This window comes from Somniosus microcephalus, chromosome 6 (genome assembly GCF_052327205.1).
Source record: "Somniosus microcephalus isolate GS21.2 chromosome 6, FLI_Smic_1.0, whole genome shotgun sequence".
NCBI lineage: Eukaryota > Metazoa > Chordata > Chondrichthyes > Squaliformes > Somniosidae > Somniosus > Somniosus microcephalus.
In genome coordinates this window covers 44,927,456-44,947,885 of record NC_140992.1, presented here as the reverse complement: position 1 = coordinate 44,947,885, position 20,430 = coordinate 44,927,456, and the positions used below count along the sequence as shown (strand labels likewise).

Here is a 20,430-nt window from a genome sequence, read left to right as displayed (position 1 = left end):
ACCTCGTTAAAAGCAGGCCTTGCGCCTGCTTTTTATGTGTAACTGCTGGAGACTTACCCTCCCGGAAAAACCTGGGAAAAAAACGTAAGTTCAATGCGCACGCGCTGCCTCTCCGGCGCACGCGTTCCACCTCTGAACCCCTTCTTTCAAGGGAACGGAAGTGCCGGTTTCCCGCGCATGCACGAAACCGGCACTTTCGTTGGGCCGACGCCCGAATACCCCGTGCGTTCTCACGAATTTCTGGGCCAATACTATATCTGTATTATAAAGGTACTTTGTACACCAGCGTTTTCTCAGTTTTATTCATGTAACTTGCATGTTTTCAGATATGCACATTGTTTATCCCAAGGCTGTGCTGTTAGTTTATCATGGGTAGAAATATGTGTGATTTGTGTATGTGGATGTTCCTACATTTGCACACTTTACTCATCAATATACTGTACAGGGTTCATACCAAATCAGGCTGCTTATACATATCACATAGTTAATGTTTTATACTGTGGAAACGCAATGTACTCAAATCTGCTGGTACCACCTTAGGAGTCAAATAAGGGCACATCGTACGACAGCAGTTTGAATTTTAATACTTCTTGCACCAGCCATCTTAAGGTCATTTAGAATTAGAATTGTATAGTTTTATGCATCCAGTAGGAACTGAATTGATATAGTCAGCTTGTAGAATCCTGCACAAGACTTTTGCAGTCAGCGCCGAGAAGAGTCTTTCATCCCAAGGCTGGGCTGGAGTAGAACCCACATTCAGATGACTAATTTTTATTTTAAGTAACAAATGGCTGTGATCCTTCCCAACTGTTAACTTTCACTATCTAGGCTCAAACATACACCATCTAGGCTCAAACATAAAGAATGATCACTTGAATGAAGTACCAATAGGCAACTTGTATTGGTAGAACTGTGTCATGGTACAAGTCAACACTTGCAGGAGAGGTGAAAATTGGCATTAGAAAACGCATAGAAAAATGTATTTTCTAAATAATTTACTTGGGTTGAACATTTAAAATAAAATTCCCATTGGCACATCTTTGAGCTAGACCAGATATATACTCAAGAGGCTGATGGGGGCAGTGAAAGGACTGCACAGCAGTAAAACCAGAGAGCAGGAAGATACATAAAATGATACAGCACAGAAGGACCATCGTGGCTGTGCTTGCTCTTTGGTAGAGCTATCCAATTAGTCCCACTCCCCTGCTGTTTCCCCATAGCCCTGTAAAATTTTTCCCTTCAATTATTTATCCAATTCCCTTTTGAGAGTTAGTATTGAATCTGCTTCCACCACCCTTTCAGCCAGTGCATTCCAGATCACAACAACTTACTTGTATATAAAAAAAGTGTCCTCATGTGCCCTCTGGTTCTTTTGCCAATCACGTGCAGTGAAAAGGGGATTCAAACCTAAGTCTTAAATGCTGAATAGGCTGGCTAGGCACAGTTGGCGAGGGGGGTGCAGAGCAGATTTCATGTTTAAATATTGGACCATCATCCCTCAAAAGGAATCTGAATTATTAGAATTGAAGACCTGCATGGTAAGTTATACCTTGTATGCAGGCTGGTTTTTTCAGTGTTTCTGTTCTTCCCTTTTAGGCCGGTATGTTGTTCAAGCTATGAAGCATATGGAACCAGCTTTGAAACAAACCATTCAAAACCTGCCCAAGTCGGTTAGTTTCTGCCTTGCTGCTCAGTTTATTGAACTATAACAAATATAAATTACATTTAAAGCCTAAAGGGGTATCTAAATCAAAAACACAAACCGTTTTTATTTTCCTATGCTTGCACGTGTGCAAGTTATGAAAAATAAAGTTCTTGGATTGCATAGAATCATAGAAATTTACAGCACAGAAGGAGGCCATTCAGCCCACTGTGTTTGCGCTGGTTGAAAAGAGCTGTCCAGCCTAATTCCACTATCCAGCTCTCGGTTCATAGCCCTGCAGGTTACAGCACTTCAAGTGCATATCCAAGTACTTTTTAAATGCGATGACAGTTTCTCCGTCCACCACCCTTTCAGGCAGTGCATTCCAGACCCCCACTACCCTCTGGGTAAAAAAAATTTCCTCAACTCCCCTCTAATCTTTCTACCAATTACTTTAAATCTATGCCCCCTGGTAATTGACCTCTCTGCTAAGGGAAATAGGTGCTTCCTATCCACCCTATCTAGGCCCCTCATAATTTTATACACCTCAATTAAGTCTCCCCTCAACCTCCTCTGTTCCAAAGAAAACAACCCCAGCCTATCCAATCTTCCCTTATTTTCCAGTCCTGGCAACATCCTCATAAATCTCCTCTATCCTCTCTGGTGCAATCACATCTTTTCTGTAATGTGGTGACCAGAACTGTATGCAGTACTCTAGCTGTGGCCTAACTAGTGTTTTATACAGTTCTAGCATAACCTCTCTGCTGTAATATTCTATGCCTTGGCTAATAAAGGAAAGTATCCCATTCGCCTTCTTAACCACCTTATCTACCTATCCCGCTACCTTCAGGGATTTGTGGACATGTACGCCAAGGTCCCTCTGTTCCTCTACATTTCTCAATATCCTACCATTTATTGTGTATTCCCTTGTCTTGTTAGCCCTCCCCAAATGCATTACCTCACACTTCTCCAGACTGAATTCCATTTGCCACTTTTCTGCCCACCTGACCAGTCCATTGCTATCTTCCTGCAGTCTTTCTCATTATCAACCACACGGCCAATTTTTGTATCATATGCAAACTTCTTAATCATGCCTCCTACATTGAAGTCTAAATCATTGATATATACCACAAAAAGCAATGGACCTTGTACTGAGCCCTGCAGAATCCCACTAGAAACAGCCTTCCAGTCACAATAACACCCTTGACCATTACCCTTTGCTTCCTGCCACTGAGCCAATTTTGGATCCAGCTTGCCACTTTCCCTTGGATCGCATGGGCTTTTACTTTTCTGACCAGTCTGCCATGTGGGACCTTGCAAAAGGCCACTAATTCCTCCCTTGCCTCTCAACAGCCTGGGATACATTTCTTCTGGGTCTGGCGATTTATCTACTTTCAGAGATGCTAATCCTCTTAATACTTCCTCTCTATATGTTTATCCATTGAATATTTCACATTCCTCCTCAACTACAGTGTCTGCATCGTTCCTTTCTCCTGTGAAGACAGACACAAAGTATTCATTAAGAACCATACCCACGTCTTCCGTCTCCACACATAGAGACCAAAAAGGTAACCTAACCGGCCCAGCTCTTTCTTTAGTTATTCTCTTGCTCTTGATGTATTTATAAAATATCTTTGGGTTTTCCTTGATTTTTTCATGTCCTCTCTTTTTGTTTTCCTAATTTCCTTTTTAACTTCACCCCTGCACTTTCTATACTACTCTAAGCTTTCTATCGTATTGAGCTTTCGGTATCTGACAAAAGCTTCCCTTTTTTTCCTTTATCCTACCCTGTATGCTCCTTGCTGTCCAGGAGGCTCTAGATTTGGGAGTCCCACCCTTTTTCTTTGTGGGAACATATTTGCTCTGGACCCTCACTATCTCCTCCTTGAATGCCTCCCACTGCTCAGACACTGATTTACCTTCAAGTAGCTGTTTCCAGTCCCCTTTTGCTAAATCACATCTCGGCTTAGTAAAATTGGCCTTTCCCCAATCGAGAACTTGTACACATAAGAACATAAGAAATAGAAGCAGGAGTAGGCCAATCGGCCCCTCGAGCCTGCTCCGCCATTCAATAAGATCATGGCTGATCTGATCCTAACCACCAATCTACTATCACAGAACCATCTCCTGAACCTAACAGAATTAGACACGAATTAGGAGCAGGATCAGGCTACGCGGCCCCTGGGCCCGCTCCGCTACCCACAGGGCCATGACCGATCCGAACCTAGACTCATGTCCAAATTCCTGCCCGCTCCCCGTAGCCCTTAATTTCCTTTACTTCTAGGAAACTGTCTATTTCTGTTTCAAATTTATGTAATGATGTAGCTTCTACAGCTTTTTGGGGCAGCATATTCCATGGACCTACCACCCTCTGAGTGAAGTAGTTCCTCCTCATCTCAGTTTTGAAAGAGCAGCCCCTTATTCTAAGACTATGCCCCCTAGTTCTAGTTTCACCCATCATCGGGAACATCTTCCCTGCATCCACCCGATCCAACCCCTTCACAATCTTATATGTTTCAATAAGATCGCCTCTCATTCTTCTGAACTCCAATGAGTAGAGTCCCAATCTACTCAACCTCTCCTCATATGTCCATCCCCGGGATTAACCGAGTGAACCTTCTTTGTACTGACTCGAGAGCAAGTATGTCTTTTCTTAAGTATGGACACCAAAACTGTATGCAGTATTCCAGGTGTGGTCTCACCAATACCTTGTACAACTGAAGCAATACCTCCCTATTTTTATATTCTATCCCCCTAGCAATGAAAGCCAACATTCCATTGGCCTTCTTAATCACTTGCTGCACCTGCATACTAACCTTTTGAGTTTCGTGCACCAGGACCCCCAGATCCCTTTGTACTTCAGTACTTTCCAGTTTCTTGCCATTAAGATAATAACTTGCTCTACGATTTTTCCTGCCAAAGTGCATAACCTCACACTTTCCAGTATTGTATTCCATCTGCCAAATCTCTGCCCACTTACTTAGCCTGTCTATGTCCCCTTGCAGGTTTTTTATGTCCTCCTCACTCACTACTTTCCCTCCCATCTTAGTATCATCTGCAAACTTTGATATGTTACACTCGGTCCCCTCCTCCAAATCGTTAATATAGATTGTAAAGAGTTGGGGACCCAGCACTGACCCCTGTGGAACACCACTAGTTACTGATTGCCAGTCTGAGAATGAACCATTTATCCCAACTCTCTGCCTTCTGTTAGATAGCCAATCCTCTATCCATGCCAGAATATTACCCCCAATCCCGTGATTTTTTAGCTTAAGCAATAATCTTTTGTGTGGCACCTTGTCAAATGCCTTTTGGAAGTCTAAATACACTACGTCCACTGGTTCCCCTTTATCCACCCTATATGTTGCTTCCTCAAAGAACTCCAGCAAATTTGTCAAACATGACTTCCCCCTTCATAAAACCATGCTGACTTTGTCCTATTAAATTATGATTATCCAAATGTCCTGTTACTGTCTCCTTAATAATGGACTCCAAAATTTTACCTACCACAGATGTTAGGCTAACCGGTCTATAGTTTCCAGCCTTCTGTCTACTGCCCTTTTTAAATAAGGGTGTTACATTAGCAGTTTTCCAGTCTGCCGGGACCTTTGCTGAGTCCAGGGAGTTTTGGAAAATTACCAATGCATCCACAATTCCTACCGCCACTTCCCTCAAGACCCTAGGATGTAAACCATCAGGACCAGGTGATTTATCCGCCTTGAGTCCTATTATTTTACCGAGTACCACTTCCTTAGTGATTTTGATCATGTTTAGCTCCTCCCTCCCTTTAGCCCCCTGTTTGTCCAGTGTTGGGATATTCTTAGTGTCTTCTACTGTAAAGACTGATATAAAATATTCTTTGTGTTTTTGCCATCTCCATATTTCCCACCATTAATTTCCCGGTCTCATCCTCTAAGGGACCAACATTTACTTTAGCCACCCTTTTTATATAACTATAAAACCTCTTACTATCTGTTTTTAGATTTTTTGCTAATTTACTTTCATAATCTATCTTCCCTTTCTTAATCAATCTTTTTGTTATTTTTTGCTGTCTTTTAAAGTTTTCCCAATCCTCTATCCTCCCACTAGATTTGGCTACCTTATATGCCCTTGTTTTTAGTCGAATACTATCCTTAATTTCTTAACTTAGCCACGGATGGCTGTCTATTCTTTTACACCCTTTTCTTCTCAGTGGAATATATACTTTTTGGAAGTTGTAAAATAACTCCTTAAATGTACACCACTGATCATGTATCGTCTTACCCTTTAATCTATTTTCCCAATCCACTCTACTCAATTCCGCTCTCATACCTTCATAGTCTCCTTTATTCAAGCTTAGCACACTTGTTTGAGATCCAACCTTTTCACCCTCTAATTGAATATGGAATTCAACCATGTTATGGTCACTCATTCCAAGGGGATCCTTTACTAGGACATTTTTAATTAATCCTGTCTCGTTACACGGGACCAGATCTAAGGTTGCTTGCCCCCTGGTCGGTTCAGTTACATACTGCTCAAGAAACCCATCCCTAATACACCCAATGAACTCATCCTCAAGGCAGCCCTGCCCAATTTGATTTGTCCAATTAATATGATAGTTAAAATCCCCCATAATTATAGATGTTCCCTTATTACAAGCCTCAACTATTTCCTGATTGATACTCCGTCCAACAGAGTTGCCACTGTTCGGAGGCCTATAGACTACGCCCACTAGTGTTTTTTTCCCCTTATTATTCCTTACCTCCACCCAAACTGTTTCATTATCCTGATCTTTTGACCCAATATCATTTCTCTGTATTACAGTGATTCCTTCCTTTATTAACATAGCCACCCCACCTCCCCTTCCTTCCTGCCTGTCCTTCCTGATCGTTAAATAACCTGGTATGTTTAATTCCCAGGCATTGTCACCCTGCAGCCATGTTTCTGTAATGGCCACAAGATCATACCCATATGTAGTTATTTGTGCCATTAACTCGTCTATTTTGTTACGAATGCTACGTGCATTCAGATAGAGAACTTTCAAATATGTTTTGTGACACTTAGTTCCTGCTTTTGCCCTTTTTATTACTTTACCTTTTACTCCATACCTTCTGCCCCTTCCTGACACGCTCTTTGTCCTTTTCCATAACTATGCTAAATTTAACTGAATTATGATCACTACTGCCAAAATGCTCTCCCACTGATCCCCTCCCAACTGCCCAGCTTCATTCCCTAAAACTAAGTCATGTATTGGCGAAAAGAGTTCTCCCGAATGCATTTTAAGAATTCTGCGCCCTCTTTCTTTCACACTAATTCTATCCCAGCTAACATTAGGGTAGTTGAAATCCCCTATTACTGCCCTATTTTTACACTTTTCAGAGATTTGCCTACATATTTGCTCCTCTATCTCCCTCGAATGGTTTGGGGAGCTATAATACACGCCTAGTATTATGATTCCCCTTTTTTCTTTTCAACCTATATGGTCTCGGTTGATGATCCGTCCAACATATCCCTCCTCACAACTGTAATTGTTTCCTTAACCAATATTGCGACCCCCCCTTTTTATCCCCCTCTCTATCTCGTCTGAAAATCCTGCCCTCCTTTAAGCCATGTTTCAGTAATAGCATGGCCATAAACCTTTTCCAAATTAATTTGAGCTTTATATGTCTAAAGGTGACTTCTCTGCCACTTTCTACATGGAAAATGGAGAGAGATTCTTAGGCAGATACCACGATTTAGACCAATTAAGGTCAACTGTCTTGATTTGAACTGGGCACTGGTCCTCATTTGCACTATCTGGATTAAAATCACATGGTCATTTTTAAATTTTCTTTAAAAAGAAAATTGCAACCATTTTCAATTAGTTCCCTTACCCAACCTTTGCTGTTAACTACACCTATTACTGTGTGGATCAGCATCTTGAGCAAGATAATTAGAATACAAACATCCAGTGTAAATTCATAATCTTCAGTGACAAAATCTGCACCAATTTTACAAACATAGAAGCAAATACATGATCATTTGAAGTTGATTAGAATGGTTATTGATGAAAGAAAGTGGGGTTCAAAGGGGAACAAGAAAATGTTCGGTTTGTAGATGTTTATGAACTTGAACAACTGAAAGATATTTACAGTTTTCATGAGCCATTTGTGGGAAAATTAGCATAATTCATGGAAATTTCACTTTTCTAAACATTAATCTTCCTCGTCTAGTTATTTTTCTGGTGATGGTTCATTTTATATTGGGTAATAAAGGTGAATGATATTTATGACAAGTTTTCTATGATATTTATGAATGACTTAACATTTCTTTTTTACAAATGACTTATATTTCAATGCTCTATGTTAAATGTTAATGTCCTTTCACCTCTGGGACCTAGATTCAAATCCAGATCAGACTCGCTGTCTGTTTCCTCTGTCCAGTCAGGATCTGAAGGGAAACCAATGTACATAGTCTCAATTTGTTCCTAAATTTGCACTAAACTTATGGTCTTGCTCAGAGAAGCTATAAGGATTGCTGGTGTGGAAAATGGAAGCATTGGTCGAGAAAGAGAATGCTCTGAGTTTGGAGTTGAGGTGTATTTTCAGAGCAGTAATTTTTTTAAATATATATGAGGGAACATTGTTCCATTCCCCATCACTGAGATTCCCACTCCTTGACTGGCATACACTTAAACAACAAGGATTGAGACACTGAATATAAAAGCAAGGAAGTAATGTTGAATTTGCACAAGACATTGGTTAGGCCACAATTGGAATATTGCATACAGTTCTAAGCATTACATCATAGGAAGGAAACCAGTCATTGAAAATATTCAGTAGAATGATACCAGGAATGAGATTTTAGTTATGAAGAAATGTTTGAAAAAAATGAGTTTTTTCATTGTAATGGAGGGGATCTAATGGAGGTTTAAGATTATGAATGGTTTGAAAGGGTAAACCGTGAAAAATTATTTGCACTGGTTGGCGAATTGTTAACAAGAGGGCTAAACTCAGAATTATCACTAATGTAAAGGAGACATTAGAAGAGAATGGTTATTACAGCCTGGAATGCTTTGTCACAAGTGATTAATGAAGTAACGAGTGCACCATAATTTAAAAGGGATTTGGAGAACTATTTGAAAAGGAAGAATATAAAAGGGCACGGGGAAAGGGCAGGGAATGGGATTAGAGTACGTAGCTCTAGTTAAAGGGTTAAAGCTCTGGCACAGATTCAATCGGACAAATTACATCCTTCTGTCCGGTAATTTCTTTGAATTTATGAATTCTACTTTTTTGATGCAATGTAATCAAGCACTAATCTGAATGAGTTTCAGATTTACAATTACCATTAGTGTAATAACATTGGGCTTGGTTGATATTCTGCATAGTTTTCCAAAAGGCCTTTGTTGGAATGCTGTACAGACAGATGTTATGTAAGTTTTTGTCCTGTGGGATCAGCAGCTAAATTTTAAGATGGTCTGCAAATTGGCTGCATTCACAGAAGCAGAAGATGGCTATTAATGGTAGCAGCTCCGGATGGGGTCCAGTCAGTAGGAAGTCCCAGACATTTTTCCATTGCTCTTCAGCATCTTAAACAATTTATTCAGTGAAGGGAAAGGATGTAGTCTCAAGTTTGCTGATGACTGGTATATGTGGGACTCAGGATTTTGGTTGAAATAAATAGTTGATTTCAGATACTTGTGGGGAATGAGCTTGGGTGTAGTCTAATGGATAAATGCAGAATGATGCATTTGGGTTACTGATTCCAGGCATTTGTAAACCATGCAGGGTTACCCATGTAAGGCTGAGGGCAATACGAGGACAAAAACCTGGCTGTTGTAGTTCATGACCAGCACCACGAGGTTTTACAGAAAACGAACAGGATATAAGATAGTTAAATAGAAGACTAGTATTGTAATACTTGCCCTGTACAAGACTTTCATACGGTCGCATCTCAAATGCTGTGTCCAGTTTTGATCCTTCCACATAGTAGGGGATATTGAGGCTTTGTAGGAGACATGCAGAAAAGTTTGAAACAGTGACTACGTGGAAGTTGTTACTGTGCAGCAGCATGGAGTGACTGAGTGAGGCCAGTCTCATCATGTCCCAACCCTCAGTGTTTAGTTTATCCACTGTTTATCATCAGTAACCCCCAAGCATTCCTCCTTCCTGCATTTGATCTCTGCAAGTGCAGATGATTTTCTAATGGAAACCTTAATTGTAAAAATTATGGAAATCAAGAAAGCATGAAGCAATATTTTAGGTAATGTTTAGACAGTTTGCCCACCTGGTGAAGGTTTAGTTAATTAAATCTAGCATTATGTTTCTACAATTGCTGAGCAAATCCCTGTATGTGGAGTGAACATCAATCAATTCCCTTGAGAACCTTGTGACTTTTTTTCATATTTGGGGGAATATAAAAAAAAAATTGAAGAATTTTAAGTATTCACTTGATATCTTACTTCACAAGATAAGGAAAGCCATTCGGCCTTTAGTTCAAGCCTCCAGAAACACTCTACACTCCTGGCGTGCAGTTGTTTCTTAAAGGGATTCCAGTTTTTTTTTTACCTCCACTTTCTACGAAGTGTTGGTCACTGCTCGTGTGAAATGACATTACAGGAAACTTTCTGGTATCCGGCACTGACGGGACCGAGCTGGTGCCGTTAGATCAAAACTGCCGTAGAAACCAGCGCTAATGTTAAAACATACGGAGCTCAGAGCTCCGTGTGAAGCAACAGCTTCAAAACAGTCGGCGCAGCTTGCAAGCATCTAGCTGAAGCTGTTGCTTAGCTACAGAGATGCTTGCAGAGCCAGGACTGGAGAAAAGAAGCAACGAAAAGAAAAAAAAATGTTATCTGAACCGACTCCTGAATTTTGCCGGTAGATAGAGCTTTCCGGACATTTAACCTCCGGATGAACAAAAGTTTCCTGTATTCCTAAATTTGTCTTTCACTAGGTTGAACTTATGTCCCCATGTTCTACTCTCATACTTTGTTTTGAAGTAATTATTTGAATCTACCTTTCCATGCCATTTTATTACCTTGTATACCTCCATAAAATCCCTTTTCAGTCACCGCCTATGCTGAAAAGACCACGTTTTTCCTGTCTCTCAAACATTAGTGATTAGCCTTATGGCTGTTTTCTGCACTGCCTCGAAGATCTGAATATTTCTCATGTCATGATGTCTGAGACTGGAGACAGTATTTAACCTGTGGTCTGACTAGAGCTTGATACCACAACAACTTAACATTTATATAGCACATTTAACTTAGTAAAAATGTCCTAAAGCGCTTAACAAGAGCGATATCAATAAAAAATATTTTTGACACCAAGCCACAGAAGGAACTATCAGGACAGATGACCAAAAGTTTGATCAAAGAGGTGGGTTTTAAGGAGCATCTTAAGATGAGAGGGGGGTTTAGGGAGCGAAATCCAGAGTTTAGGCCAAAGCAGCAGAAAGCACAGCCACCAATGGCGGAGTGATTAAAATCGGGGATGCACAACATGCCAGAATTGGAGGAGCGCAGAGATCTCAAAGGCTTGTAGGATGATGACAGCAGGTTTGAGGGTGGTTGGGGGAAGTACCCGAGGAGAGGGAACAGTTAACAATATCACCTAACATGGGGCCAAGGAAGGGAAGTTGAGTGGTCAACAGATTGGTTGGAATAGGATCGAGGGAGCAGGAGGTGGGTTTCACTGACAAGATGCGGTCGGAGATAGCAGGATATGGGATAGAATCTAGGGAAAGATGCGGGTTCAGGGCTAGGGCAGTAGGGAACATTTGGGAAAGCTTGACCCGATGGGCGAGGGGAGGTGGTAGAAGCAGCTGAGCAGATGGTCTTGATTTTTGTGACAAAAAAGTCCATTAGCTCCTCGCGCTTCTTATCGGAGGTGAGGGGGCAGGGGTAGGTGGTTTAAAACAACGGTCTGGTGAAGAGAAGCCGGGGGTTATCTTTGCATTCCTCAATGATCTTTGAATAGTGAGCAGTTTTAGCGATGGAGAGCATAACCCGATAATGCTTTAATGGTCCAGCCAGATCTTGCGATGGATGGTTAAACCAGTTGTTCGCCAAAGACGTTCAAATCTGCATCCCTTGGATTTAAGGGAGCGGAGATGAGGGGTATATCAGGGGGAACAATTAGGGTGAGAGTGTAATGGTTTTAATGGGGGCAAGGGCATTAAAGGTAGGAGAGGGTGTGATTTAGCAAATCAGTAGTTTCAGAAATATCATGAATTGTAGGCCAAAGGCTAGATAGTTGGGAATTTGAAAATGCAGTTGCAAGTGATTTGAGGGAAGTTTTTTCCATGGCTGGATACAGAAAGTGTGTCATTTTGAGCATGACATCTAACTTGTATTCTACTGTTTTGACTGTATAGTTAAGCATTCTATTTGCTTTTTTAGTTGCTGCTCCACAACGGTTTGGCATGTTAAGTATTGAATGTACCAAAGCTCCTTAAGATGTTTTTCAACTTCAATCTTAGCTATTTCACTCGTCACCCAGTTTTTGGGTGTCCAGATAGACAATGTCTGAATGTCCACTTGGGATGTGACTGCTAGGGAGATGGGTAGTGGGGACTTAGGAGAGGTTGAGAAGGAAGTTCCGCAGACACTGGTCCTGTCCAACAGGTATGATGTACTCGCTACCTGTGAGGACAAGGAGAAAGACTGCGGGGAGGACAGCCACAATGCAGACCAAGGCACTGTGGCTCAGAAGACTGTCCAAGGTGGGGGGGCAAGGAGAGCAGAATAGAAATGTGGTAGTGATAGGGGATTCTATCATTATGGGGATAGATAGGATCCTCTGCAGCCAAGAACGAGAATCCCGAAGGGTGTGTTGTTTACCCGGTGCCAGGGTAAGGGATATCTCAAGGCGGTTGGAGAGGAATTTGGAAAGGGAGGGGGTAAATCCAGTTGTTCGTCCATGTCGGAACAAATGACATAGGTAGGAACAGGGAGGAGGTCCTACCGAAGGAGTATCAGGAGTTAGGAGCTAAATTAAAAAGCAGGACCTCGAGGGTAATAATCTCTGGATTATTGCTTGATCCACATGCAAATTGGCATAGAAGCAGTCAGATCAGGAGAATAACACGTGGCTAAGAGGCTGGTGTGGAGAAAGAGGGGTTCCTTTTCATGGGACACTGGCACCAGCACTGGGACAGGAATCGGCCGGGATGGGACCCGTGTCCGAGCGGAAAGGGTAAATAGGGAAGGGGCAAATAGGGAAGTGGCAAAGGCTTTAAACTGGCAAGATGGGGGGGGGGAGGGATCTACAAGAAATGAAACCAGCCTAAATATAAACAAAACAGGAGAGCATTGGAAAGAGTAAAGGGAGGATATTGATGGCCAGGGAATAAGTGGAGTTATAAAACAGGAGTGCAAAAAGATGGTTAAAAATAAAGTGAAAGGAACTGCTATTAAAAATGAGTTAAACTGTCTGTACATCAATGCTCACAGTGTCCGTAATAAAACGGGAGCTGGAGGCAATCATGCGTTGCGAGGAACCTTGGTTAGACCACACTTGGAGTACTGCGTACAATTCTGGTCACCATATTATATAAAGGATAGAGAGGCACTGGAGAGGATGAAGAGAAGTTTACAAGGATGATACCAGAAATACAAGGGTATACCTATCAGGAAAGTATGAACAGGTTGGGTCTCTTCACTTGAAAAAAGGTTGAGGGGTGACTTAATTGAGGTCTTTAAAATTATGAAAATTTTTGATAGAGTAAATAGAGTATTTCCACTTGTGGGGAACAGCATAACTAGAGGCCATCAATACAAGTTCGTCACCAAGAAATCAAATAGGGAATTCAGAAGAAACTTCTTTACCCAGAGAGTGGAGAGAATGTGGAACTTGCGACCACAGGGAGTAGTTGAGGCAAATAGTATAGATGCATTTAAGGGGAGGCTAGGTAAGCATATGAGGGAGAAGGGAATAGAGGGTTATGCTGACAGTTTGATGAGGAAAGACAGGAGGAGGCTCGAGTAGAGCATAAACGGCAGCATGGACTGGTTGGGACAAATGGCCTCTTTCTGTGCTGTATATCCTATGATGTCACTTTCTCAAACTCAAAGATGTTGATTGGGTAAAATCTTTACTAGATTGTACAGGTAATCCTCAAGTTTATTCATAAGTGATACCTGATACAAAGGAATGTAGTCTTGGAGGTCAATCCTCACAGCCCCAGGATATTTAAGAGTTTCTCAGGGAAGCATTCTTGACCCAAAGATCTTCAGCTGCTTCATCAATGACCTCCCACCTCTCATATGGTATGGGGTGAGGCTATTTGCTGACAATTCCAGTGTTCAGCTCCATTCACAATTCCTTCGATAATGTAGTAGCAGGATCTGCATAATGTCAAAGCTTGGCTGGCAAGTAACAGGTAACAATTGTTCCATATAAATGCCAGGTCATGACTATCTTGAACAAGAGAAAGCCCAGCCATCTCTCCCTGACCTTCAACACTATCACCATCACCAAGTTCCTCACCCACAATATCTATGGGGGTCAACATGACCAAAGCTTAACTAGGCAAACTAAATCAATACCATGGATCCAAGAGCAAGACAGAGGCTGGATACTCTGCAACAAGTGGCTCAACCCCCGATCCCCTCAAAGCTTTTTCCATCATTTACAAAGCTCAAGCCACAACACATTCAGTTCAATACAATCCAGGACAGAGCAATTTGCACCCCTGCATTTATCAGCACCCCAGCACTGGACTTGTTATCCACCCCTTCGTCACCAGATGCAGTGTGATTACAGTATGTACAGTCTACAAAATGCACTGCAGCATCCCCCTCCCCTGCGACCTCTTCAAGAGCATTAATGTATTAATATCTCCCCCCGCCCAAGTCACACACACCATCCTGACTTGGTCTTATATTGCCATTCCTTCATCGTTGCTGGGTTAAGATCCTCCTACTTAACACTATCACCACAAGGGCTGCAGCAGTTCAAGGAAAAGAACAGCCAGAATTTTGTCAGGGCAAGTGGGGATGGTCAGTAAATGTGGCCTTGTCAGGGTTGTCCACATCCAGAGAACAAATTTATTTTAAAAACTATGATGTGAAGTATTGTAGTATAGGGGCTAGTCTGTGGCCTACGCTGAAAAGGTGATTTCTGTATTTGAGAATCTACTTCCACACTGCAAATTAGGAGATTGAGAGGTACAACCTTTAGTGTGTTAAAACTGCTTTGCAAGATCAGAAAATCCAATGCCTACTGTTGATCGTTCTGGAAGTGCATCCTTGAGCTACTTTGGATGTAATGGTTATTGTACTTTTGGATTATTGATGCACTTTTTGGCTTCCTGCATTTACTTGCCCTAAATTCTTTTAGGTCTCGTATCAAAGGATCATATTACAGTGACAGCATTATGTTGAACGAAGCCTTTTAAAGTAGTAAAAAAAATCAATGTTAATTAGCAATCTCATAGTAAAGGATCCTTTGGGGCAGAAAGATCATAATGTGATAGAATTTCACATTAATTTTGAGAGTGACTTGCCTAAGTCCAAAACTAGAGTCTTAAACTTAAAGCCAATTACGTAGGTATGAGGGGCGAGTTGGCCAAGGTAGATTGGAAAAATAGATTAAAAGGTATGGCAGTAGATAAGCAGTGGCTAGCATTTAAAGACATATTCTCAACAAAAATACATGCCATTGAGAAACAAAAACTACAGGAAAAGTGATCTAACCATGGCTAACTAAAACATTTAAGGATAGCATTAAATTGAAAGAAGCTTAAGCCTGAGGATTGGGAGAGTTTCAGAAACCAGCAAAGGTTGACCAAAAAATTGATCAAAAGGGAAAAAATAGAATGAGAAAACTCAAGAAATATAAAAGCAGATTGTAAGAGTTTCTACAAGTATGTAAAAAGGAAAAGTGGAGCAAAAGTAAACGTTGGTCCCTTAGAGGCCGAGACAGGAGAAATTATTATGGGGAATAAGGAAATGGCAGAAACGTTGAACATACTTTGTATCTGTCTTCACAGTAGAAGACACAAGAAGCATACCAAAAATGGTGGGGAAACAAGGGTCTAATGAGGGTGAGGAACTTAACGTGATTAATAGAAGTAGAGAAAAAGTACGAAAGTAATGGGACTAATAGCCGACAAATCCCCTGGACCAGACGGCCTACATCCTAGGGTTCTAAAAGAGGTGGCTGAAGAGATAATGGATGCATTGGTTTTGATCTGCCAAAATTCCCTAGATTCTAGAATGGTCTCAGCAGATTGGAAGGTCGCAAATGTAACACCGCTATTCGAGAGGGAGAGAAAAAAAACAGGGCACTACAGGCCAGTTATCAGGAAAATGCTGGAATCCATTGTTAAGGAAGTGGTATCAAGTCACTTAGAAAATCATAACATGATTAGGCAGAGTCAGCATGGTTTTATGAAAGGGAAATCATGTTTGACAAATTTGAGTTTTTTGAGGATGTAACTAGCAGGGTAGATAAAGGAGAACCAGTGGATGTAGTATATTTGGATTTCCAAAAGGCATTAGATAAGGTGCCACCTAAAAGGTTATTACACAGGATTAGGGCACATGGGGTTGGGGGTAATATAGTAGCATGGATAGAGGATTGGTTAATGGACAGAAAACAGAGAGTAGGGATAAATGGATCTTTTTCAGGTTGGCAGGCTGTAACTAGTGGGGTGCCACAAGGATCAGTGTTGGGGCCTCAGCTATTTACAATCTATATTAATGACTGACCTAGATGAAGGGACCGAGTGTAATGTATCCAAGTTTGCTGCTGATGCAAAGCTAGGTGGGACAGTAAGCTGTGACAATAACAGAGTCTGCAAAGGGATATAGATAGACTAAGTGAGTGGGCAGTAAGGTGGCAGATGGAGTATAATGTAGGGAAATGTGAGGTTATTCACTTTGGTAGGAATAGAAAAACAATATTTTTTAAATGGTGAGAAACTTTCAAATGTTGGTATTGAGAGAGATTTGGGTGTCCTCATGCAAGAAACACAGAAAGCGAGCATGCAAGTACAGCAAGCAATAAGGAAGGCAAAAATGGCATGTTGGCCTTTATTGCAAGGGGGTTGGAGTATAAGAGTAAGGAAGTCTTGCTACAATTGTACAGGCCCTTGGTGAGACCACACCTGGAGTACTGTGCACAATTTTGGTCTCCTTATCTAAGGAAGGATATACTTGCCTTAGAGGCAGTGCAACGAAGGTTCACTAGATTGATTCTTGGGATGAGGGGGCTGTCCTATGATAGGTTGTGTAGAATGGGCCTATACTCTCTGGAGTTTAGAAGAATGAGAGGTGATCTCATTGAAACATACAAGATTCTGAAGGGGATTGACAGGGTAGATGCTGAGAGGTTGTTTCCCCTGGCTGGAGTGTCTAGAACTAGGGACCATAGTCTCAGGATAAGGGGTAGGCCATTTGAGACTGAGATGAGGAGGAATTTCTTCACTCAGAGGGTTGTGAATCTTTGGAATTCTCTGCCCCAGAGGGCTGTGAATGCTGAGTCTTTGAGTATATTCAAGGCGGAGATAGATAGATTTTTGGACTCTAGGGGAATCAAGGGATATGGAGATTGGGCGGGAAAGTGGAGTTGAGGTCGATGATCAGCCATGATCTTATTGAATGGCCTACTCCTGCTCTTATTTCTTATGTTATAATTTCAGGCTTTCAGTGGATACTACAGGGGTGGATTTGAGGCTAAAATGACCAAGAGAGAGGCAGCTCTTATTTTGGGAGTGAGGTAAGGCAATATCTCAAATATTTTAAATTTATAATAAAATATCCTTACCACCAGTTACTAATGGTCATAAATACCCTTTTAACCTATTAAAGGATGCGACTGCTGCCAATGAACCATAAGCTGCGTAGAAGCTTTCTGCGCATGCACGTTTCCGGCTCATTACAGGTGCAGGCTTGTTAAAAAAAAAAAAAAAATTTTGAAATGTCGGGGAGGGAGCGGGCTCCTTCAAAATATGCCTTGAAGGGAGCGGGCTAGTTTTTAAAAAAAAAATCATGCTTCCAGTCATTTGAGCTTCCAGATTAATGCGCAGTACACTTCTGCACAGCTTTGGGTCGTTAGCAGCAGTCACTCCGATTACTAAAAAAAACCTCCAAGATGTTTGCGATACTTTTTGCTGCTCTTGAACTATTTGGCACACACACACAAGGTTTTTGCTATTACGTAGTTATGCTGGACACTCATGTCATTCTATGTATGCTAAATAATACCACTGTTTGTAGTAATTCTTGGTTATTCACATAAATCCCACTGTCCTGGAATCTTTGTTGTACAGCCTACAGTGGTCCAGATGTGTCCAATTGAAAAACCATAGAAGAATGCGCATGCACGCACAAAATAAAATTGGTTTCCTAAACCAGCCTTACCTCCTTGGAAGATGTTCCAATACACACTTTGAATGTTCACTTGGAGCATTTATATAGTAGCAGCAAGTAGAAAGACTGTTCTGTGTCCCATTTATAAAATGTCAAAGGGCAACTACCAAATATCTAGATGGTTATTGTTCTTGCATGACATCAAATTTTATACTGTAAAAAAAAAATGGCAGAGCTAGACTTTTGAAAAATTACTTTAGTTTCTTAACCTGTCTGTTAACAGCCCTACAGCTAATAAGGTTAAAGTCCGGGAGGCGCACAGGAGGATCATGGTGCTTAACCACCCAGACAAAGGTGAGCTCAAATGGTCAAAACTGGGTGTGTCTATTAAATGTGTTGGATTATAGTCTTCACTTTAAACATTGAAGAAAATGGGTTTGTTTGGCAGGTGGATCTCCTTACCTTGCATCCAAAATCAACGAAGCTAAAGATTTACTGGATTCTCAGAACAAAAAGTGAGCTTGCAGGAAGGCGGGTGAACCATAACCACTTCTATGAGAGAATATATTATGGTTTATGTTATGCTAATAGGTTTATTTAATCATCATGTAATCAAGAAACTCTGTGTACTTTAAATAAATCACCTGATGTTCAAAGATAGTTGTATACTTTTCTGTTCTTTAAAGAATCATTTTGTAGAATTAGGATTCATTAGTATGAGGGTCAGAGGACCATATTGTCCTAGCAGCAGCAAGACTTCTAATTAGATCTGCTCTTTCAAAATGTGTTTCATATTTAAAACAGCAATTCTGCCAAGTGTTGCTATGCAAAGTAAGATACAAGTCCTCAGCACATACAACCTCTAACAAGGTTACAAATTCTCTAATCCTGGCTGCCTGCGATAAGATGGCATCATTGACAGTGATTGTCTCATTTGCACTTCAAGCTACAGGAAAGGTTAACCACGCAAACATGAGCTGGAAGGAATATCATAATAAATAAATAAAATAAATAGTGGAGGCTTGACTTAACATTGAGACTAATAGCCTATTTGGAAAACACAGAAAATACAAGTGGCTAGAAGAACTCCCAAGGCAAAATTCCTCAGAAAAACAGCTTTACCGACACAAGACAGCCAGACTTTCTCCCCAAAAGTGAAATAATTTTATGATACATCTTAAAGTAGCTTGCAACAGCAATTAGTATCTTAAAGACAGTATTCTACAAATATCAGTAGAAAGAGTTAAATGTGAGATAGAACCCCTGAGAGGATAGTGAGTACAGTATAAAATCAATTTGCAGGGCTATTTAACAAGTACTTTGCTTCAGTGTTTACAAAAGAGGTGGTGGTAAATCCTGCATTGGTCAAAAATGAGATGAGAGATGTTATAATAAAAGGAAAGTATTGGAAAAATTAGTTAAGATATTGGAGACAAATTGCCAGAACCTGACACGATCCTTAGGAGAAGAAATACTTAAGGCCCTAGAAATTACATTTCATGGTTCTATCGAGTGGCTGGGTCCTGGAGAGCGACTAATATAATACCCATTTTCAAAAAGAGAAAACTTAACTGCGTAATTACAGGACAGTTAGTTTAATTACAGGACAGTTAGTTTAATGTGTGAGGGAAACATGTATATTCTTTAAAGTTGAAATTACTAAATATCTAGATGAGAAAATAAGCAGCCAATGTAGATTTCAGAAAGGAAGATTTTGCTTGACAAACATGGTAAGAGTTCTTGCAGGAGGTGACAGGAGGAAATGCAGTGGATGTGGTGCACACAGCCCAATTGGCTCAAATTTCATAAAACCGCAACAAATCACAACTGGACAGGCTGGCAATGTTCTAATCAAAATTGAAAAAGTAGAAAAATTATAAATGAAGAATATGAAAACAAGATAAAAATGAACCATTGGTGTAGTCCATCATTAAAGAGGAAAGGCAGGCTTATTAAAATTGTTCCAAGTATTGCTTGAAGATCCTTTTGACCACCATCTCGGTTTCACCACTAAGCCGAGGGCTTACCACTGGACATAAGATTGCGGACAACAATTTTTTTTATTTTTAAAAACAGTAAAATGCCTCTCTTGCACAATATTTCCTGTGCTCAAAATGCCTCTAACATTTTCTATCAGAGGCCTGTGTCTGTCCAAGAGGCCCAAATCTTGAGCTCTTGGGGGGGGGGGGGTTTCTAGATTAGTCACTCAACTCAAGATACTCAATATGGTAATTGACTTATGGATTTCAGTGAGCATTTGTGCCTACAATTCCCAGAATATTTTTGATGATTGACTGCAAAACTGGTCAAAGAGTATGCTTGGATTTGCTGTTTGCAAACCCCCACTGTCCCTTGATGGAGAAAGACCATCAACTAAATCTCTCAAAGCCATTGTTAGAAGCCATTTTAGCAATTAGATTTTTTCCATATATAGAATATCAAATATAAAACAGGAACTTTGGAATTTTGAGAGAACTTTTCCGTGTTCCATGATAGAGGGGCACGACAT

The 20,430-nt window shown here is 40.8% G+C and overlaps 1 protein-coding gene across 2 annotated transcripts in view; it reads left to right on the top strand.

Annotated features, from left to right (window-relative positions):
* dnajc19 (DnaJ (Hsp40) homolog, subfamily C, member 19) overlaps positions 1-18,577 on the top strand; it is a 28,339-nt gene extending 9,762 nt beyond the window's left edge. Inside the window, exons 3-6 of one of the 2 annotated variants that reach the window (XM_085990131.1) lie at positions 1,597-1,670; positions 17,252-17,328; positions 18,205-18,275; positions 18,350-18,577. In XM_085990131.1, the coding sequence (XP_085846257.1) occupies positions 1,597-1,670; positions 17,252-17,328; positions 18,205-18,275; positions 18,350-18,522 (395 nt within the window). In that variant the 3' untranslated portion in view covers positions 18,523-18,577. The remainder of the gene's footprint in view (positions 1-1,596; positions 1,671-17,251; positions 17,329-18,204; positions 18,276-18,349) is intronic. The other variant, XM_085990132.1, reaches the window with a different exon arrangement.
* Positions 18,578-20,430: the final 1,853 nt, after the last annotated feature.